General features: G+C 41.5%; 2 protein-coding genes across 3 annotated transcripts; both read left to right on the top strand.

Moving 5' to 3' along the window:
* The first annotated feature begins 12,150 nt into the window (after positions 1-12,150).
* rbm4.3 (RNA binding motif protein 4.3) lies at positions 12,151-14,341 on the top strand. The gene is given in 4 exon segments (XM_060928568.1): positions 12,151-12,631; positions 12,729-13,195; positions 13,197-13,385; positions 13,705-14,341. Coding segments are annotated over 4 exon segments (1,071 nt in total). The 5' UTR covers positions 12,151-12,222; the 3' UTR covers positions 13,711-14,341.
* A 1,512-nt stretch (positions 14,342-15,853) lies between these two features.
* rbm4.2 (RNA binding motif protein 4.2) lies at positions 15,854-19,920 on the top strand. 2 transcript variants are annotated; one of them, XM_060928644.1, is made up of 4 exons: positions 15,854-15,945; positions 17,018-17,451; positions 17,788-18,541; positions 18,772-18,861. In XM_060928644.1, the coding sequence occupies exons 2-3, from the start codon at positions 17,040-17,042 to the stop codon at positions 18,522-18,524; spliced, it is 1,149 nt and encodes a 382-aa protein (XP_060784627.1). In that variant the 5' UTR covers positions 15,854-15,945; positions 17,018-17,039; the 3' UTR covers positions 18,525-18,541; positions 18,772-18,861. The 2 variants fall into 2 exon arrangements, with proteins under 2 accessions (XP_060784627.1, XP_060784696.1); XM_060928713.1 differs by lacking the exon at positions 17,788-18,541 and having other exon boundaries at positions 15,879-15,945; positions 18,772-19,920.
* Positions 19,921-22,756: the final 2,836 nt, after the last annotated feature.

A 22,756-nucleotide genomic window follows, 5' to 3' on the forward strand; every position in this document is an offset into this window, starting at 1 on the left:
CCATGGCAGAAGATTATCATTAATGTTACTAGGTCTCGAAGGTATAGATTAATGCTTCGACTTTAATGTTTTGCTCCCATTCCCACACGACACCATTATAGCTAAACGGTTTTCAGTGTGAATGGGGTATACAACCCTGTTTCCAAAAAAGGTGAGACGCTGTGTAAAATGTAAAGGTAAATAAAAACAGAATGCGATGATCTGCAAATCATGGAGATTCTATATTTCATTGAAAATAGTACAAAGACAGCATATCAAATGTTGAAACTGAGAAATTGTGTTGTTTTTTGAAAAATATATTCTGAGTTCGAATTTAATGCCAGCAGCACATTTCATAAAACTTGTGACAGGTCCATATTTAGCACTGTGTTGGATCACTAATTCTTTTAACAACACTCTGTCGGCATTTGGGAACTGAAGAGACCAGCTGCTGTGGTTTTGAAAGTGAAAAGGGGAAGCCATGGCCTAAAGGTTAAAGAAACAGTTTTGGGATCAAAAGGTCACTGGTTTGATTTCCTGGACCAGCAAGAATGGCTGAAGTGCCCTTGAGCAAGGCACCTAACCCCCAACTGCTCCCTGGGTGCTATAGCAGAGCTACCCATTGTATGGGTTAAATTTAAAAATAATTTCACCCTGCTCGAATGTAGATGTGATAAATAAAGGCTTAAAAAATGTTCCAGTCTTGCCTAATATAGGATTTCATTTACTCAGCAGTTCAAGGTCTCCTTTGTCTCATTTATTTATTTATACATTTTTTTCATAATGCACCAAATGTTTTACCCCCTGGCTGTACTTCACCACACTTTATGAACTGTAGGTCTAACTCACCTAGTTCAGCCAAGTTCAGGATGATTAACTGTGAATTATGAACAAGAAAACTCCTTTTTAAATGAGCTATTTCTGTTTGAACTACTTGAGTATGGCTCGGCTCAATAAATTACCTATAATCCTCCGTGTTGTTGCTGTTTTCACCACCAAGCAAAACTATATTTGGAGGCAAGAATACATAATGTCATGTCCTCATCAATTTTTTTCATAAAATTCTGCCTTACAAGTTGACTGTTTTTTGAAGGCAGTATACACTGTTCTTCATATCCCACAATGCAGTGTGTAAGCCAACCTGTACAAAACTAGTGACAGAAAACACCAGGGATTTTTTATTTAAGATTTTATTCTAGTGAGAAATGACTGGTGTAGAATATTAGCTCCATTTCCCTGATTCATGCTTTATTTTATCTTATCTAATGGACTTGAAGATTAGTTATCATTAACGTATGCCTGTAACCTGGCCTGTCTTGAAGCACATTCTTACAATTATGTTCATAGTATCGAAGCATTGTCTTCATCAGCCAACTGGCTTATGATAGAGCACAGGTTACAAGGCAGCTACCTTCGACTTTTGATACACATAAGGTTTCACAATTCCCAAAGAGGCAAGTTGGTTGTCATTTATGCTGCTGTCGATCTTTGCCGCATGTTAAGTCATGATTAAAAGTGCTCATCAGGACGTGATTTTATTTGTTCTCCTGTAAATGATTGTGACATTTTTAAGGATTAATGAGGACAAAAGACTTTCCATAAAACAAGAGGTGTTACCTGATAAACCATACACATCTTTAACCTACTTTGGCAGCATAGTTGTGCAGTTAGCACTGCCACCTTACAGCAAGTAGGTTCTGGGTTCGAACCTGCTGATCAGCTGGAGCCCTTGGAGTTTGCATGTTCTTCTCGTGCCTTGGTGTGAATGGCTGTCTGTTTCCTCAAGGTGTAATACGCCTCTCTCCCAATGTTAGTTGGGATCGCCTCTCCCAGTGGATAAGTGGTATAGAAAATGGACAGATGGAAGGCCTACTTTTCAGCATTTCCTCTTCACTGATTTGTAGTTTATAAACTTTAATTGAATTCATTTATTTAATACCAGATATATTTTTTTAATGTAAGCGATTCAAGGGTCTGATGGAGCCATCAAACTAGATGAAAAGCAACCCTTGGCACAAGGCACAGGGCTATCACATCACAAATAAGCAATAATGACTAATTAATTTGACAACAACAACAACATTATTTAATAAAGTCCAAAAAATATGCATTAGTAGCTGTCTTAAATGCATCCATGTTTGGAGCAGTGGGAAATGCAGATGCTGGTAAAGAGTTCCACGTCCTACTTGTTCTAGGAATATAAGAAGAGAGATGGAGCTTGGCCCACCTTACGGGGGTCATCAATGTTTAAAAGGCAGAGAGCTTTTCTCTGCAGCCTATCTAATAACTTTAGTGCCATGGTACCTGCTCCACTCCATATTGGAGAAGCATACTCCATGAGAGGTTGAACATAGGCCTTGTAAATGGTGATGTGAGCTTGTAGGGGAAGTAAATTTCTTGTACGACCCAAGATGTATATTCTCTTTGCCATTTTTTGGCGATGCCTAAAATGTTCTGAGTCCATGATAGGGTGTTGGTGATGGTGACACAGAGCAGGGTTATGCTCTGCACATACAGGCTAAAGCCCCCTTATATTCTTTTCCTTGGAGTACAACCCCGATTCCAAAAAAGTTGGGACAAAGTACAAATTGTAAATAAAAACAGAATGCAATAATTTACAAATCTCAAAAACTGATATTGTATTCACAATAGAACATAGACAACATATCAAATGTCGAAAGTGAGACATTTTGAAATTTCATGCCAAATATTGGCTCATTTGAAATTTCATGACAGCAACACATCTCAAAAAAGTTGGGACAGGGGCAATAAGAGGCTGGAAAAGTTAAAGGTACAAAAAAGGAACAGCTGGAGGACCAAATTGCAACTCATGAGGTCAATTGGCAATAGATCATTAACATGACTGGGTATAAAAAGAGCATCTTGGAGTGGCAGCGGCTCTCAGAAGTAAAGATGGGAAGAGGATCACCAATCCCCCTAATTCTGCGCCGACAAATAATGGATCAATATCAGAAAGGAGTTTGACAGTGTAAAATTGCAAAGAGTTTGAACATATCATCATCTACAGGGCATAATATCATCAAAAGATTCAGAGAATCTGGAAGAATCTCTGTGCGTAAGGGTCAAGGCCGGAAAACCATACTGGGTGCCCGTGATCTTCGGACCCTTAGACGGCACTGCATCACATACAGGCCTGCTTCTGTATTGGAAATCACAAAATGGGCTCAGGAATATTTCCAGAGAACATTATCTGTGAACACAATTCACCGTGCCATCCTCCGTTGCCAGCTAAAACTTTATAGTTCAAAGAAGAAGCCGTATCTAAACATGATCCAGAAGCGCAGACGTCTTCTCTGGGCCGAGGCTCATTTAAAATGGACTGTGACAAAGTGGAAAACTATTCTGTGGTCAGACGAATCAAAATTTGAAGTTCTTTATGGAAATCAGGGACGCCGTGTCATTCGGACTAAAGAGGAGAAGGACGACCCAAGTTGTTATCAGCACTCAGTTCAGAAGCCTGCATCTCTGATGGTATGGGGTTGCATTAGTGCGTGTGGCATGGGCAGCTTACACATCTGGAAAGACACCATCAATGCTGAAAGGTATATCCAGTTTCTAGAGCAACATATGCTCCCATCCAGACGACGTCTCTTTCAGGGAAGACCTTGCATTTTCCAACATGACAATGCCAAACCACATACTGCATCAATTACAGCATCATGGCTGCGTAGAAGAAGGGTCCGGGTACTGAACTGGCCAGCCTGCAGTCCAGATCTTTCACCCATAGAAAACATTTGGCGCATCATCAAACGGAAGATACGACAAAAAAGACCTAAGACAGTTGAGCAACGAGAATCCTACATTAGACAAGAATGGGTTAACATTCCTATCCCTAAACTTGAACAACTTGTCTCCTCAGTCCTCAGACGTTTACAGACTGTTGTAAAGAGAAAAGGGGATGTCTCACAGTGGTAAACATGGCCTTGTCCCAACTTTTTTTGAGATGTATTGTTGTCATGAAATTTAAAATCACCTAATTTTTCTCTTTAAATGATAGATTTTCTCAGTTTAAACATTTGATATGTCATCTATGTTCTATTCTGAATAAAATATGGAATTTTGAAACTTCCACATCATTGCATTCCGTTTTTATTTACAATTTGTACTTTGTCCCTACTTTTTTGGAATCGGGGTTGTACATAGAAGTAAAGTAGAAATAATTAGTTTCATGTATTGCACATACATCTATTTAATTTGTATGTATGTATGTATGTATGTATGTATGTATGTATGTATGTATGTGATGTCTACAAAACAGTGCAATTCCAAAAATACTGCACACATTTAAATTTAATCAATTTCTTTCCTTTTTTCTTTCTTTTTTTTTGTAATCCAGTATTACGCCTTGAAAAAAAATGCTTCCTGTGTTGTCTGAGTGCATATCATTGCATTATCTTACTGTATCAAGTCCTTCAGTCACCTAGAACAAAGTGTATCGATTAGTTATTATCTTACCAGGTGTTGTGTGTTGTAATAAAAATTTCAAATAGTGCAAAGGGCACCAAGTACTCAAGCTGAGAACCCTTGTCATCAGAAATTATCTACATACTGTAGAATAGAGAATAAAAAAAACCTTCTGTAAAATTTACCCCGTCTGTGACTAAAGTTTTAATTTTCTGAATCATATCCTAATGTTCTCCACACTCTTCAAAAAAGAGCCCTTTGTTGTTGTTGTTGTTGTTGTTTTAAAATATATAGTCAATGGCTTGTTGCTTACTGAAAGTATCATAATTGGAACCCTTGATGAAAAATAAATACTATGCTGTACATTTCTACACAGAACCTTTCAGGATTCCCCAGTGTACACCTGATAAAATTTTGTATTATTGTATTTTTTAAGGGTTCTACGTTTCTTTCCCCCAAGATTTTCCCCTAAGACTGTACTCCTGTATTTTTATAATATAAAATAGGAATAACAACAAAAAATAAGATCGGATGTCAGCTATAGAATTTATATTTGTGTGATTTAAAGTGGCTCTAGGGATGGCAGATAAGGTGCGTGTCCCTTTTTTCTCTCAAGAAAAAGCATTGGAGGAGATAAAGGCCTCTTTAAAACAGCCAAGCATACACTATATGTATATAACGGAGAATTACAAAGACTTCCAAGCCACAGAGACTGAAAGAAATACATCTCTCGGCTGTTAATGACCCATCATAAGCTCTGAAAAGAAATGTAGACTAGACAAAAAAGAACTTATGCCGCTTTTCCACTACAAACGTGGCTGAGTCGGGCTGAGCCGTGCCGTGCTGAGTTGGGCTGAGTCGAGCTAAGCGGGGCTGTTGGAGTTGCATTTCGACTACAACCGCGCTGAACCGTGCTGGCTGGAAGTGGGTGGACACATTGGGTGGAGTTAGCGAAAGTGGGTGGACGTCACGTGATGTCGTTAGGCAGCGCAAACGGTGACATCAGTGAGCTTTTAAGCGGTAGTCTCACGACCCGAATAGTAAACAATAAACATGGAGGACATGGAGTCGTTAGTGTTGCTGGTCTTGGTGCTGTGGCTTGTTGTCACCGACAACGCGGACAGATACTGGCAAGAGCGTATAGATGAGGCGAGGCGCATAAGGCTTCAGAAATTCTCGTAATTCGTAATTATTCTTCTTCCGGGTTTGCAGTGTTTACAGATCCCAGCGCGCTCGCGGGGCGTGTGTGGGCATGTGAGGACACGCCTCCTCACCAATCAGTGCACAGGGGAGTGTCTGCTCACGCCCCCAGCCTCACTCGGCTCGCTTTGGCTCGCTTCAGCCCCACTCCAAAACCGTGCGAGTTTTAGGGGCTAAGCAGGGCTGAAGCGAGCTGAGTCGTGCTGGTTTTTGGTAGTCGAAACGCGAGCCATGTCGGGCTGAAGTGAGCTGAAGCGAGCTGAAGTGAGCTGAAAAAGGGTAGTGGAAAAGTGCCATTAGACTCCCAACTGATGCCCATCAACTGTCCAGAAGGCAAAATCTACTGCAGATTTGAAAAGCTGAAAAGTAACCTTACTTCTCACACCACCCAACCTCCTCTCTCATAGTTCATATCTCCTAACCACCTCTTCATAACTCCCCAGATGACCCCACCACCACCACCAAAAGGGTTTTTCTCCATATTTACAGACTCAATTAAGCATTGTGTTAATCAACTGTCACATGACTTTCTTCAGAGACATTTTAACCAGTCATTGGACCTTTAACTCTTCACAAAAAAATCTATTATCTATGGCCTAAACAACAACATAGGCATAGCCACTGCTCTGACTTTCATTCAGAGAGTCATTCTTTTGTCTTCGCTTGTTTCAAGCAAACATCTGAATTACACAGAGACGTAGTTGGAGATTCTGTTTGCGAATTTTAGGTCTGCACTTAATCATCCCTTAGCTTCAAAAAGGCAAATTCTCCAAGACGTCTGTGCTGGATTCTCTGTGTCAGTGAATCAACAACTTTCTTCTCTTTGGTACTGAAGTACTCTTGGGAAAATTTCCCTTTGGATGTACTTCCTGAGATAGTGTTGTTCTAATGCTTGTTCAGAACATCCACCACACAGTATAAGACCTGGCTACAGAGCATCATCTGAGAGAGTAATTGGCTGTAATGTGACCACCCGACTGAACCTATCTCCAAGATCCGTGCTGATTGTCAAGCACCCCTTTCTGGAAAACAGTGGCAAGGCAATTAGAACTAAGACAACACATGCATGCATGGTGTCTTCCCCCAAGCAGTATCGACTGCAGCCAGCTCTAAGTTTGAACTGTTTTGACTTTTAAAATTATGCTTGTATATTACATACTTGCACATGATTCTGTATACTGCATTAATTTATTCTATTTTTATTCCAGACTATAGGCCAAATGAATGTGAAATACATTAGGGAATACAATATGTAAAATAGGCAGCACAGTGGTGTAGTGGTTAGCACTGTTGCCTCACAGGAAGGTCCTGGGTTTGAACTCAGCAGCCGACGGGGGCCTTTCTGTGTGGAGTTTGCATGTTCTCCCCGTGTCTGCGTGGGTTTCCTCCGGGTGCTCAGGTTTCCCCCGCAGTCCAAAGACATGCAGGTTAGGCTAACTGGTGGCTCTAAATTGACTGTAGGTGTGAATGTGAGTGTGAATGGTTGTTTGTCTCTATGTGTCACCCCTGCGATGACCTGGCGACTTGTCCAGGGTGTACCCTGCCTCTCGCCCATAGTCAGCTGGGATAGGCTCCAGCTTGCCTGCGACCCTGCACAGGATAAGCGGTTATGGATAATGGATGGGTGGAACATGTAAAATACAGCTTAGAATGATCAGTGTAAAAGGCAAAGCCTAGGTACAATACAGTGAGTCCCACATATAAATACACTGTACCCTCATGGTGTTTCACAAAAGTAAGTCTTGCATTTAGGTGATTTAAATGATCATACGTGAGATGTCTTCTAGATGTGAAGCATATAGGAGCTTTTTTTTTGGTGTTACGTGTCAGACATGAATTGCTGATTCAAATTCTGTCATTTTCATGGAAATATGGTGGTCGTACATTTTAGATTCTTCTTATTTTTTATTCTATTTATCTACATTTGTCTTCTTTTTTTTTATTCATTTAACTGTTCAAGCACCAAAGCGAAATCCTTGTATGTGAAAACATATTTGGCAATAAACTTGATTCTGATTCTGATATATCCTACAATGTTTTCTACTTGAACAAACTCTCCATTCTTGATCATTGTATTGTTGTATTGTTCCGCTGTATTGTTGGCTACATCTGGAGATGTACACCTTGACATGGTTTTTATAGATAATTAATTTATGTCAGCTGAAAACATTGGTTTTCATGATCACACCTGTTGGAATTCCTGCTCAGAATGAAAAAAAAAGAATATTAAATCACATTGAATACAGTTCAGGCGGTGTGTATGATCAAGAATGTAGAGTTTGTTCAAGCAGAAAACACTGCACTTTTGTCGGATATTTAGAAGAAACCTTTGTCAAATGCACACTTCAAGCACAGTGAGATTCATCCTCTGCATTTAACCCATCTGAAGCAGTGAACACACGCACACACACCCAGAGCAGTGGGCTAGCTCATCCAGGGAGCATTCAGGGGTTAAGTACCTTGCTCAAGGGCACCTCAGCCCAAGGCCACCCCACGTTAACCTAACTGCATGTCTTTGGACTGTGGGGGAAACCAGAGCACCTGGAGGAAACCCACGCAGACACAGGGAGAACATGCAAACTCCACACAGAAAGGCCTTCGCCGGCCGCTGGGTTCGAACCCAGAACCTTCTTGCTGTGAGGCGACCGTGCTAACCACTACACCAGCAACATTTCAGAATCGGAATCAGAATCAAATTTATTGCCAAGTGTGTTCTCATGTACAAGGAATTCGCTTTGGTTCTTGAACAGTAGTTATATAAATAGAATAAAAATACTTTTATCATAGTTGCACTTTTATCATTGGATTTGATGCCTGTTAATCTGTAATTGTTTGTTTGTTTGTTCTATTACACTGTTAATAATGTTACATTCTTGACACCATATATTTAAAACAAAAAAGTGTGGGGACTCAAACCTATCTCATTAAACACATATTACTCTACTAAATAGTATGGAACCACCAGCAAGCTAAAGTGCTATGGAGCACTGTATCGAGAATATCAGATGCTGGATGATACATGACAGGCTCATGATCAATGATAAGACTGAATTTATACTTATAGGAACACGCCAGCAGTTAAAGAAAGTAAACTCTGTAAAGGTAACTATAGGGAATGAATTGATTGAGTCTAGCTCCAATGTAAAGAATCTTGGCTGCTGGCTGGACTCAAACTTGGGTATGTCAAAACACATTACGAACATCTGTAAAGCAGCTTTTTTCTATCTACACAGTATAAGACACATAAGGAAGTACTTGTCTAAAGACTGTCTAGTTACCTTAGTCCATGCCTTTATTACAAGTAGGGTGGATTATTGCAATAGTTTGCTGTATGGTCTCCCGAAAGAGCAGATCGCCAAATTACAGCGTATTCAAAATGCAGCTGCAAGGTTAATACTGGATGTTGGCAAATATTCACACATCACTCCGTCGTTGTATCAGTTGCATTGGCTACCCATACACGATTGTATCCAATTCAGAGTACTTTTAATTACTTTCAAGGCCATCCATGGCTTCGCACCATCATATATTTGTCAGCTTATCAACATCAAAGGTAAATCGTGAACATGGGGAAGGACAAGCTCGATATTTCTCATAAAGCACAAGGCAATGGGGTAGTGGATTATTATGAGAAATATCGAGCTCGTCCTTTTGGATTGTTATGAGAAATATCGAGCTCGTCCTTTTGGATTATTATGAGAAATATCAAGCTCGTCATTCTGGTGTGCCATTTTGACATACCAGAATTGTCAAAATCTTTGTCGGGAACCTTTCGCCAAACACGATGACAGACTTACTTCACTCCTTGTTCTCCCAGTACGGTAAAATATCGGAGTGCGACATCGTGAAGAACTCCGGCTTTGTCCACATGGAAAACAAAGCCGAGGCTGAGGAAGCCATTCGCAACCTTCACCATTATATGCTCAATGGTCTGGCCATGAACATGGAGATGAGCCAAGGGAAACCCAAATCCTCCACCAAGCTCCACATAGGCAACATCAGTAGTAGTTGTGCCAACCAGGAGCTGCGGGCCAAGTTTGAGGAGTTTGGCCCAGTGGTTAAGCATCCCAATGGCAAGATGAGAACAACCCTTGGTGCACGTTCCTTCACAGCCGCAGCACCAACGTTATGGAACAGTCTTCCAATGTCAATTAGGAACATAGAATTACTGACCGATTTTAAGAGAGTGTTAATGTATCGATTCAAACAAGTTTTTACTTAATTTTATAAATTGTATTTTGTTTGTATTATGTATAGTTTTATAAGAGTCATATATTTAATATCATCTCATTATCTCATCTCATCTCATTATCTCTAGCCGCTTTATTCTGTTCTACAGGGTCGCAGGCAAGCTGGAGCCTATCCCACATTCACACTCACATTCACACCTACAGTCAATTTAGAGTCACCAGTTAACCTAACCTGCATGTCTTTGGACTGTGGGGGAAACCAGAGCACCCGGAGAAAACCCACGTGGACATGGGGAGAACATGCAAACTCCGCACAGAAAGGCCCTCGCCGGCCACGGGCCTCGAACCCAGACCTTCTTGCTGTGAGGCGACAGCGCTAACCACTATACCACCATACCGCCCGAGTCATATATTTCATCTCATCTCATTATCTCTAGCTGCTTTATCCTGTTCTACAGGGTCGCAGGCAAGCTGGAGCCAATCCCAGCTGACTACAGGCGAAAGGCAGGGTACACCCTGGACAAGTTGCCAGGTCATCACATGGCTGACACATAGACACAGACAACCATTCACACTCACATTCACATCTACGGTCAACTTAGAGTCACCAGTTAACCTAACCTGCATGTCTTTGGACTGTGGTGGAAACCGGAGCACCCGGAGGAAACCCACGCGGACACAGGGAGAACATGAAAACTCCACACAGAAAGGCCCTTATTGACCATGGGGCTCGAACCCGGACCTTCTTGCTGTGAGGCAACAGCGCTAACCACTACACCACTGTGCCGCCCGAGTCATATATATAGCCCGGTCGCCTCACAGCAAGAAGGTTCTGGGTTCGAACCCAGCGGCGGGTGAGGGCCTTTCATTGTGGAGTTTGCGTGTCTGCGTGGGTTTCCTCCGGGTGCTCCGGTTTCCCCCATAGTCCAAAGACATCCAGTTAGGTTAATATGGGACGGCCTTGGGCTGAGGTGCCCTTGAGCGAGGCACCTAACTCCCAACTGCTCCCTGGGCGCTGTTAGTATGGCTGCCCACTGCTCTGGCTATGTGTGTGCGTGCTCACTGCTTCAGATGGGTTAAATGCAGAGAGGAAATTTCACAAGTGTGTGATGAATAAAGTTGTAAAAAAAAAAAAAAGAACATGTAACCAAATTGTAAAGCGCTGTTGATCTGCTATTGCTAAATAGCGCTGTCTAAGTAATTTATTATTATTATTATTATTATTATTAGCTACTATTTTATTAATAAACCATATACTGTAGTCCGGAAGTATGCGCTGTTGGCTGAGCCTCGCTCTGATTGGCTGAGCGTGTGAGAAGGCGGGGCTAAAATCGCCAGATTTAAGAAGACAACTGTTCCGGCTATTTCTCATTGTGGCGTAGGGGAAGCGGTAAGTTGTTCTGTGGTAGCAGATGTCAGTAATGTTTCTTCATAATATTTAATATTAACTTTTTTTGTAGTTTGAAAATAGTTTATGAAAGTATTTAATTGAATTTTCGGCATATTCGTGTATTTAAGTTTGTTTTGCGCCTCAGCAGATATGTTTCTAGTTTGCTAGTCAACTTTCGATATCGTTGCGTTTGCAAAATGAAGTTATTTGAAGCTTGAACTGAAATTATATTCAGTAAAACCGAGATAAATATTTTCTAGTTTGGGTTACTAAAAATCCCCTTTCGATATATTAAAAAATTAAAGTAAAATAATAAGTTTTCCCGGTTAACAGTGTTCCCTCAGCCTGTTTGTCGGTTAGCCACCACGCTAAAGCCACCGGCGCCATTTTGAGTTGCTGCCTCGCGCCTTTCCGCCATTCATTGTACTCTACAAATACTGACCCGAAACTCCGAATGCACGATCATAAGTCTTCCGCATATAATCTAAATTGTAATACATATCTCATAAATCTACTTTTTTTAATAAAAGTTGTCGAGATTTTATTGTGAATTGGTGCCTCGTTGGCCGGATTAGCATTAGCAACTTGGCATTAGCAACTTGGTATTAGCAAGCTAGCCAGGTGAAGAAGTTTCTCGAAGCAGGCGGTAGGAAATCCTACACCAAGTCGGATTAATAACCGCTCTTAATCCGTCGTGTCCAGGTTTGTGCTTTTAAATGAAGTCTATTCTCAAATGTTTGTTTTGCGGACGCCACCTTTATCATGGCACCTTGTACTATAACGAGTTGTGTAATCGAGTAAACGTGTCTTCGAAGAGGAAATGCGGCCTAGTGCTTCAGATTAAGGTCTACCATGAAGCTCTGCGTTTCAAAAGAACCGGTGATATTAGTTAATCCAAATAAGAGGGAGTGGGTGGATGGGTTACTTTTTTTTGCTTTTTTTTTTTTTTTTTTTTAAATAATATAAATAAATCTCCCTAATCAACCATCTCCATTTGGCACAGTGTGTTTCAGGCTCAGCTTTCTGTTTACCCAAACAATGGTGAAGATCTTCGTTGGGAATCTGCCACCCCAGGCAGAGAGTGATGAAATCAAAGCCCTTTTTGCTCAGTATGGCACGGTCACGGAGTGTGCCATCATCAAGAACTTTGCCTTCGTCCATATGGATGATCGCAAGAATGCGACAAAGGCCATACGCAACCTCCATTTGTACAAGCTACATGGCACCCCTATTAATGTTGAGGCCAGCCATGGCAAAAACCAGGGTCCAGTCAAGCTGCATGTGGCCAATGTTGAGAAAGGTGCTGAGGATGAGCTCAGGGCTCTGTTTGAAGAGTATGGAACAGTATCTGAGTGTTCCATTATAAAAAACTTCGCGTTTATACACATGAACAACTCTGATGAGGCCATGGATGCCATTAAGGGTTTGGACAACTCTGATTTCCAAGGTATGTAATTCTCAGCTTTTGAGTTTGTGTGCCTGTGATGAACCTCAATTTTGACGTTTTTGTAACAGCCTGATTTTTTTTTTTCTTGATTTTCCAGGCAAACGGATTCATGTTCAACTCTCCAAAAGCCGGCCGCGAGGAGATGAGGATGGTTACGGCCCTCCAGAAAGAGGGGGCTATTGGCCACCCCGTTTCCCTGGTGACCACCCCCAGCCAGGGCCTCCTGGCTTTGGCAGAGGCCGATTTGGTCCTCCTGGTTACCCCCCTGCCCCTCCTCCACCCCCACCCCCTCCACCCAGACGCCCCCCCTTTCCTGGGGGTGGCTATAGCGGGGAACGTGATGGCAATGGGGTAGTGGATTATTATGAGAAATATCGAGCTCGTCCCTTTGGCATGTCCTCGTATGAGGATCGCCGTATGGGCGGCATTCCACCACCCCCGCCACCCCCCTCAGGCATGATGAGGGAGCGCATGCCCCCTTCCAATCTCGACCCTTACGATCGACGCCCTCTCCCTCCCCCGCCGTCTTCGTTTTACCGCGATCGTAGTCCCATTGGAAGGGCACCGCCGGCCCCTCCAGCGTCTGCTGGAAATGGCTATTCATATGAGCGCTCCCGTCTCTCCCCACTTTCCATGTCTCGGAACCCAATGTACAATGCGCCTCGTTCCAGGGACCCCTACGGTGAAAGGGTGCCTCCGCCACCACCTGCGCGCTATACATACTAAAGTGAATCTCTACACTTGTGTACCCAAGGTGAGGTATAAGGGGCTTAAGTGTTTTCCTAAAGCAAGCTCCAGTCTTTCACTTCAACTTGCGTTGCGCGCTGTTGATTGATGCGTAACGTGAGGGGAATGCATAATATTAAGCTGTATCAGCTAATGTAATTTAATACTAAGCCTAAAGTGAACTGACCATAGCGTCAAGCTAAGATGCGTAAAGGTAAACTAAATTTGCGAAAAGTCAATATTGTGTGTGTAGTGTATATAGTATTAAGACACAGTGGACTTGATCAGTGTAGTATCATAAATGGTTCTCCTAGGCACTTGACTCATGTGGTTTGCTCTCTTTTCAGGTGTAATTTATTCGACAAGATCGTCGTCGTTGTCTCCAGGTGCACATGACGCGATTCGCCCCTCGTCTGACGGAGCGCGTTTCGTTTGCCTGCGCCTCGCTTATCAGAAGAGTTCTAGTGCGGACTTCACGCTTTAAACTTAAAATGATTTTACCCGACTCAGTTTCGTCCTCTTGCATAAACTGTAATGATTTGCTCATTCTGTTCGGCTTGTTTTTTTTACTGTATAGAGTTCAGTAGTTTATTGGACTGAAGGCAAGCAGAAAAGTTAAGTTTTAGATCTTGTCAAGCCGTTTAATTCTTAAAGCTGTTTTGTTCAAACTTGTGTACACTTTGTGACTTTTTTTCCTTTCTGTGAGATCAAAACGTTTTGTTTTTATTTGAAACCCTTTCCTTCCCTCTTTTTGTTTTTGTTCAACCCTGTAACAACGTTTGAACAAGTGCCACGTCTAGAATTAATGGGTACACACGTGCGCCTTGCGATCTAAATATTGAATAGATCAGCAATAATTACGACTACTGTTCAGTTGAGGTTTTTCCTCTTAGATTCAAGTTTAGTCAGAATGGCATCCCCTCTGATACGATGTACTCTTTTAGGGACCGTTTCTTTCTTTTTAAATAAAATGTCTCACACTAATGCGTCGATTTGTTTATTTTTATTTGTCTTCCCTTTTGAAACCTCATTTAAGCACAAATAATCCAGTGTGTCAGTTTGAAGGTGATGCGTCATTTGGGCGTGCGTGGGAGAAGTGCAACACTTGACTTCCTGCTGGCTCATTAATGCAGCATATTGCAGTGAAATGTGAATATATAATTTATGACGCCTTGTTAAGCGATGCTCGCTATTAAATTGTGCCCCTCGTATCCATCCTGACTCAAAGCTACTTGCTTCCATATGCCCAACAGCCATAGCTCACATTTCTATCCTCTGAATGCTGTAAGCCTGAATTGTGGTTAACATTTGAAAAAGTTGAAGCACTTGAAAACACAATCAGCCCTTCACTGAATTAAGAGGTTTGAATGTTGATTGACACGAACTCAGGTAAGTTGATTGTGGTGTTTAATGCTCTTGTATGTCTTTGGAAGTGAAAGAAAAGCAATAGGGCTGTTGTGTAGCAGGAAACTTGAGATTTTACTTAAAGTTCTTTCCCAAAACATGTTTTCTCTAAGAGTGGGTGGGGCTAGCTTGTTTTAAAACATGCATATAAAAGTATAAACTTCAGCTGCCTGTTAATGGGTCTGGAAAAACAAGACAGTGCTGTTTGAGGGTGTGTTTAATGTATATATGAACATACAAAACTTGGAAAAGCTGGCTGATCAGGTAACCATAATCATGACTGGACATCTAGTACAGGGTAGCAGAGTGTGAGTTCATTCTTTCAAGCTACATGCATGTTTTGTTTTATATTTATATATGGGGTTGTTACTTAGGTGTGGGGATTTGTGAACATTTTGTAAACTTTTTAGAGAACTGTTTTAATAAAGTTAAATGCATGCAGGTCATATATTGGTGTATTTTTCAGACGATCTTCCATTCATGAAATTTTACAGTTTAAAAAAAAAAAACACAATGAATGAATAAAGGATTTGGGCAGAAGTTGTGTACTGTGCTTTTTCAATCTCCATGGAATCCTGTTCAGAATGAGAATCAGAATCAGGTTTAGTACCAAGTGTGTTCTGATATGCAAGGAATTTTGCTTTGGTGCTTGATCAGGTAAGATAGAAGAACTTGGTGAAGATATAAAAATAGTTATATACATTGAATTAAAAAATAATAATACTTTTAAGAAGCCTGAATATACAAGTTTGATAAAGTGGACATATTTAAAGGGTAGGGGCAGTTTTGAACCTGGAATGAATACAAGATAAAAGTGATGTATAAATAAAAGAATGTAAAGCCGTAAACTGTTAGTTTTAAGTCTTTTAATAGCGATAATATTTTGCAGAGCGATAGCTACGTCATCACTGTCACCCTGATAAATGACTTTCATGATAAAATAATAGTAAGCTGCTTTTTTTTAAATAAACCCTGGTAACCTAGGGTATAATTAATTACCGTTTAGTTTCTTAATGTGATGTAAAACCTGCGTGTGTGAAAAATATATATGGGGTTTTCTTTGCCCTTTTTTTTTTCAACGCCGTTTGGTGCGCCCCCCTGTACCGGAAGTGCTCTATCGACTTCCTGACGACGCCATTTCGTGATTTATTCATTTGGCGGTTGTTTTCGTCGTGGTATCTAAGGTAAGAAATGGATGTTTGAAACGAATGTTTTGTCTTGTGTTTATTTTGAAAGAAAAAAAAGAAAGCAATTAATGAGTGTTTGTTCTATAATATAAGTGTCTAATCGGATATTTGTTCCTGTTTCTTCCGGGTTTGTTTGCGGGAAGCTAACTTGGTTAGCTAGCTTCGCTAACTTTTAATGGCCGCATGTTGATAAGACGGGTTTACTCAAGAGTTTATAAAAATCCGCCGACCTGGCTGACGGGTAAACAGTTTTTACATCTTGTTTAGGATATTATTAGACGGTTTTGGGTAGTTTTAGTGGTTTTGCGAGTGAACCACTGAGGGCTGGGTCGTCGTAGATGGTGGTGTTACTCAGGAAAAGTAAGTCGTCAAACTCTTCTTTATCAAGAGATTTGATCTTATAAACAAACACCGGAATTTAATTTAATTTAAAGCCGAGGCGACCGAGAAATACCGACCCTAAACTGGTGTTTATTACTACTAATACTAATAAAGCTAGTGCAACTTGTCTATGGTGTTGGCTAGCTAGGCCATTAGATCCTACTTTACATAGTGGGTTGTGTGGATTAGATTAGATAGAACTTTATTGATCCCTTTGGGAGGGTTCCCTCAGGGAAACTAAGATTCCAACAGCATCATTACAGATAGAGAGAGAACTTCTAGATAAATTAAGTATTTACATATACAAATATAAAAAGAATAAGATATGGGGAAGGGGGGGAAGAAAAAAAAGTGGGCCAGCAGGAGAGGTAGCCTATTGCACATTTGTTCAGTATTGCTTATTGTCAGGCGAGGCTACTGCTCCTTCTCTTCCCGTCCCGTGTCCTCCTGTTCCCCCTCCTCTCCCCCAGAGAGGAGTTGTACAGTCTGATGGCGTGAGGGACAAAGGAGTTTAAGTCTGTTCCTCATAAATCATATATTAAAGTTTTAAAAAGTGCAAGTACTAACCCCTGAGCTCAGCAGACTTGGGTTCAATTAATCATAAAATCAAGTGTTAGCAAGCTAGCTGAACCACATCGCTCTTCAAAACTTGTATAACGTGAATTTCGCAACTATACTTTCTACCCAGGAACAATAAATCGGCAGTAAAGATGGTTAAGATCTTTGTCGGCAACCTTACTACTGGTACGACCAAAGAAGACCTGCACAGTCTTTTCTCGCAGTATGGCAAAGTAGCGGAGAGCGACGTGCTGAGAAACTTTGGCTTTGTGCACATGGATTCCCAAAAGGAAGCTGAGGAGGCCGTCCGTAAACTGCACCACCATGAGCTGAACGGGCAGCCCATAAATGTGGAGTTGAGTCGAGGGAAGTACAAAGGAACCACCAAACTCCACGTAGGCAACATTAGCAGTAGCTGCACTAATCAGGAGCTGCGGGACAAGTTTGAAGAGTTTGGCCCCGTGCTTGAGTGCGACATTGTGAAGGATTATGCCTTTGTCCACATGGAGCGAAGAGAAGATGCCCTGGAGGCCATCAATATCCTGGACAACTCGACCTTTCAAGGTGAACTTCTTACAGAAAACGAAGAAAGGCAGTGCTATTCAAAGTTTTAAGTTTCTCTTGTTTAGTATTTCTAGTGATCTAGGTACATAATTCTTCCATCTATCTAAGAAGAACCTTTTTTTTTTTTTTAACGGTTACCGGGTCGCAGTACTTAATTCCACCTAACTAATTATATTTGTTTTTAGTTTTTCTACATTTCATATGACGTTTCTAAATGTATTGCAGCTAGTTCTTGATTAGACTATGCAACATCCACAGTGAGGTTTTGGGTTTTGTGATGGCAAAAGCGAAAGTTTATTTGACAATGTCTTGCGTGTCTTCTCTTCCTCTCATAAGGCAAGGTGATAAATGTACAACTGTCCACCAGTCGCCTCCGCACTGTGCCTGGCATGGGAGACATAACCGGCTGTTACGTCTGCGGAGAACCCGGTCACTGGTCCAAAGACTGCAGGCGCGGTCAGAACGGTAACTATGGCGGCGGTCACATGGGGGGAATCCGTGCTGCCAGGGGTTTCCCTAGAGCAGGTCCTGTTTATGGCGGTGGAGGCCCTCCAGCATTCCCCACCCGGAGCTATCCAGCGGCACTGCCCCCTGTCCCAGCAGTGAGCCACGCCCCCGGTTATGGGATTTCCCGAGAGTATGCTGGGGAAGCTCGGTACCTCAGCAAACCGGTGAGCGTCTTCATCGAGAGGCCCGCCTCGTACGAGCGTGACCGCTACACCAGCCCCATTGATTACTATGAGAAGTATCGGGCTCGGCCTTTTGGTGCTAGCTATCTCGAGGATAGACGTCTCTCCATTCCCCCCCCTCCCCCTCTCTCTTCTTCCTCTCTCTCAAGGATGCGGTTGGCTCCTTCCAGCCTTGACCCGTATGACCGACGCGCTCTACCGCCACCGTCCTCCGCGGCCTCGGCGTACTACGCGCGGGACCGTAGCCCGATCCGAAGAGTCGGCGCCGGCTCTGAGGGCTACTCGTATGAGCGCTCGCGTCTTTCCCCGGTTTCGAGGAGCAGCGCGTACGCCGTGTCGCGGGCCAGGGACACCCCCACCGACCGGGCTCGGTATGATTACTAAGCCGCGCGCATGCCAAGGTGAGCGAATGGGAGACCTGACTCAGCGTGATTTTTATTCTGATCGCAAGGATGTTTTGCGATGCACATTTCACTGACTGTGTTTTTAAGAGCAACTAAATATGATTATGTACCACGTCAAGTGTTTTTTAAAGTCATTAAAGGGAAAGAATTTTTCTCTCGGGTTATGTAGCTAAGTCTGATGGGTGGTTTTGAGAAATGTATCTCATAAACTTGTTCTGTTTTTCCAGGTGCTTTGAAACAGCAGGACTTTCTTTTAGCGATCATTCCCTCCACCTTCCTCTGGTCAACAAATATTTCTGGAGGCCCGATTGGATCTGAAAGAAGCGGGACGAAGAAGACTCACCTGTTATCGTTTAGTCGCTTTCAGCTTATGAATGTTTAACATTTATCAGACTTACTAGAACTGTTAAGATCTTTCTTTTCTGCAGAGCCCAGTGTGAATTATAAATTCTTATTCTGAATTTTTTTTTTTTTTTTTGTTCAAGTCTTTGTAAGAATTTTCTTGCATGATTCTTTTCAGTTTTTGCGGATTTCTTCTACACTATTTTAAAGTCTTTCACACACATTGAGAAACTGAGTTGTTTTGCTTTTGACCTGATGTGATCTATCATTTAGTTACTTTTAGTGTGTTTTGTTTGTTTGGAGGGTCCAATTCAGTCAGTTTCAAGATTTACTTCAATTTCATTTAGCAAGAATTACATGTCACGTAATGACAATCTGTTTTAGTTTTGGAAGTAACTGTTGAAGCTTTTTTTTTTTCCTTTTCCCCCTCCAAGCTTTATGGTGAAACTGAAACCCAGAACAAACATTCCTGTTACATTCGTTCTTTATCCCTGATTTATCACCTGTTTGCTTGTTAATTTTTCATTATGTACACCTAAGTAGGGAGCTGAAACAACATGAGTGGTTAATTGAGATGATCAAATAACTGCAAGATTCTGGTTAGGGGTGTGTGTTTTGTTTGTTTTTTGTGGAATTGGATGTGAGTTAGAGTTTGATTCAAACTAGAGTACATCAAGCATTTAATTTGTAACAGTAAAGAAAGGATTAGTTTATCTCCACACACACTTGCTTTAAATACAGCCTGGTTCATTTGGCAAAAGGATATTGAGTAAGAGTGCACGTCATAACCCAGTGCTGGATGATTTGACAAACTGGTACTTGGACAGAGTTTGCCTCATGGGTGTGTATGGTGAAAAGTTGAAGTAGGGCTGTACATACAAGTCAAGTAAGACTGAGTAAATATGGAAATGTGATAACCAACTGTCACTCGGGGCTCAGTTCACCTTTGAAACTGCTGATGTGTGTAATTTCTATGTGGGTGCCCTGGTAAGATCTGAGGTGTTTATAAATTTGATTTCTCTTATAAAACTCCACACTTGACTTATCTTTTTTTTTTAATAATAAACCAAGGCGTTATGGTGAAAATTGTTGTGCGATAAGTTGTCAACCATAAAACATAGACCTTACTCCCTTAAACTAACATCTCTCCAGTTCAATCTGGTCCCCCTGGCTACTCACTGAAATTGTACCTCTCTTCCAGGTAATGAACTCCAAGCGTGTTAGTGGTGATGTACACAACTTAAGTGCCTGATTTATTTAAATAAAAATATAGTTACTTTGTAATGACTTGGAGCAGCGCAATATTGACAAAGCAGTGAAAATGACACATTTGAAAACGCAAATTGAGCACAAACAAGTGTGCATAAGTGCTTAGTCCAAAGACTAAAAAAAACCCTAATTTTCACTCAGCTGTGGAGGAAAGACCTCTGATGTACAAACACTTGCCATGTACAGTCCGATAGTTACGTTCCGTACCAGTGGTTCTCAAAGTGAGGTCTGGGGAAAATACAACCTACAATTATCAAAGCTATTATATTTATTAAGTATTCACAGTTACAGCATTTTATCAAATGTTATCTAGGAGATGCTCTATAGTCTCCGATCATCTATATCCTCATGCTTGTACAAAATAGATCATGGTTGAAGAACATGCATCAAGCAAAAACCTGATTGGAGAGAAGTTAAAAAAATAAAGAAAAAATAAGAATAACTCGATGCCTCCACACTCCACATCAGTATGCCATCTGACCAAAAGTTTGTGAATATTATTGTGGTCAGGCATTGATACAAGTTGAGGAGGTCTGGGGGGCAGTCAGTATTGCAGTTCATCTGAAAGGTGCTCAGTGGGGCTGAGGCCCGGGCTCTGTGTAGGATATTGCTTCGAAGAGATGCGGAGAATGTTGAGGATGGAGCTGCCAGGCACACAAAGGCCAAAGAGGAGATGCATGGATGTAAGAGAGGACATGAAAGTGGTAGAGAAGGATGCAGAAGACAGAGCAATGGAGACGAAAGATCCACCCCGAATCAGGAGCAGCCAAAAGAAGAAGAAGCGGTCTTCAAGTGAAAAGTGTAATTCTACAACCCCGATTCCAAAAAAGTTGGGACAAAGTACAAATTGTAAATAAAAACGGAATGCAATGATGTGGAAGTTTCAAAATTCCATATTTTATTCAGAATAGAACATAGATGACATATCAAATGTTTAAACTAAGAAAATGTATCATTTAAAGAGAAAAATTAGGTGATTTTAAATTTCATAACACATCTCAAAAAAGTTGGGACAAGGCCATGTTTACCACTGTGAGACATCCCCTTTTCTCTTTACAACAGTCTGTAAACGTCTGGGGACTGAGGAGACAAGTTGCTCAAGTTTAGGGATAGGAATGTTAACCCATTCTTGTCTAATGTAGGATTCTAGTTGCTCAACTGTCTTAGGTCTTTTTTGTCGTATCTTCCGTTTTATGATGCACCAAATGTTTTCTATGGGTGAAAGATCTGGACTGCAGGCTGGCCAGTTCAGTACCCGGACCCTTCTTCTACGCAGCCATGATGCTGTAATTGATGCAGTTTGGCATTGTCATGTTGGAAAATGCAAGGTCTTCCCTGAAAGAGACGTCGTCTGGATGGGAGCATATGTTGCTCTAGAACCTGGATATCTTTCAGCATTGATGGTGTCTTTCCAGATGTGTAAGCTGCCCATGCCACATCCACTAATGCAACCCCATACCATCAAAGATGCAGGCTTCTGAACTGAGTGCTGATAACAACTTGGGTCGTCTTTCTCCTCTTTAGTCCGAATGACACGACATCCCTGATTTCCATAAAGAACTTCAAATTTTGATTCATCTGACCACAGAACAGTTTTCCACTTTGCCACAGTCCATTTTAAATGAGCCTTGGCCCAGAGAAGACGTCTGCACTTCTGGATCATGTTTAGATACGGCTTCTTCTTTGAACTATAGAGTTTTAGCTGGCAACAGCGGATGGCACGGTGAATTGTATTCACAGATAATGTTCTCTGGAAATATTCCTGAGCCTATTTTGTGATTTCCAATACAGAAGCATACCTGTATGTGATGCAGTGCCGTCTAAGGGCCCGAAGATCACGGGCACCCAGTATGGTTTTCCGGCCTTGACCCTTACGCACAGAGATTCTTCCAGATTCTCTGAATCTTTTGATGATATTATGCACTGTAGATGATGATATGTTCAAACTCTTTGCAATTTTACACTGTCGAACTCCTTTCTGCTATTGCTCCACTATTTGTCGGCGCAGAATTAGGGGGATTGGTCATCCTCTTCCCATCTTTACTTCTGAGAGCTGCTGCCACTCCAAGATGCTCTTTTTATACCCAGTCATGTTAATGACCTATTGCCAATTGACCTAATGAGTTGCAATTTGGTCCTCCAGCTGTTCCTTTTTTGTACCTTTAACTTTTCCAGCCTCTTATTGCCCCTGTCCCAACTTTTTTGAGACGTGTTGCTGTCATGAAATTTCAAATGAGCCAATATTTGGCATGAAATTTCAAAATGTCTCACTTTCGACATTTGATATGTTGTCTATGTTGAAATTTGTAAATTATTGCATTCCGTTTTTATTTACAATTTGTACTTTGTCCCAACTTTTTTGGAATCGGGGTTGTACAGTAAAAGGACACATCCGAGAAAATCAAGGACTTCCAACTGTGTGGCAACAGTTTTAGGAAGACCCATGTTGGTGTACGCAAACATTTGGTCACGTAGTAGAGTTAAAATGTACACATTAACGAATAATGAGTCGAAAGTTGGCTTGTGAATCTGATCAATAATGCAGTTTGTTCAAACAAATACACATGAAGGTGTGTGGACTTGTACTTGGTTCATATCGAG

This window comes from Neoarius graeffei, chromosome 1, assembly GCF_027579695.1.
Source record: "Neoarius graeffei isolate fNeoGra1 chromosome 1, fNeoGra1.pri, whole genome shotgun sequence".
NCBI lineage: Eukaryota > Metazoa > Chordata > Actinopteri > Siluriformes > Ariidae > Neoarius > Neoarius graeffei.

Excerpts from the sequence above, each read along its gene's own strand:
- rbm4.2 (XM_060928644.1), top strand. The coding sequence starts at position 17,040 with ATGGTTAAGATCTTTGTCGGCAACCTTACTACTGGTACGACCAAAGAA. Across the intron at positions 17,452-17,787 it reads GGACAACTCGACCTTTCAAG|GCAAGGTGATAAATGTACAA; the intron begins GTGAACTTCTTA and ends TCCTCTCATAAG.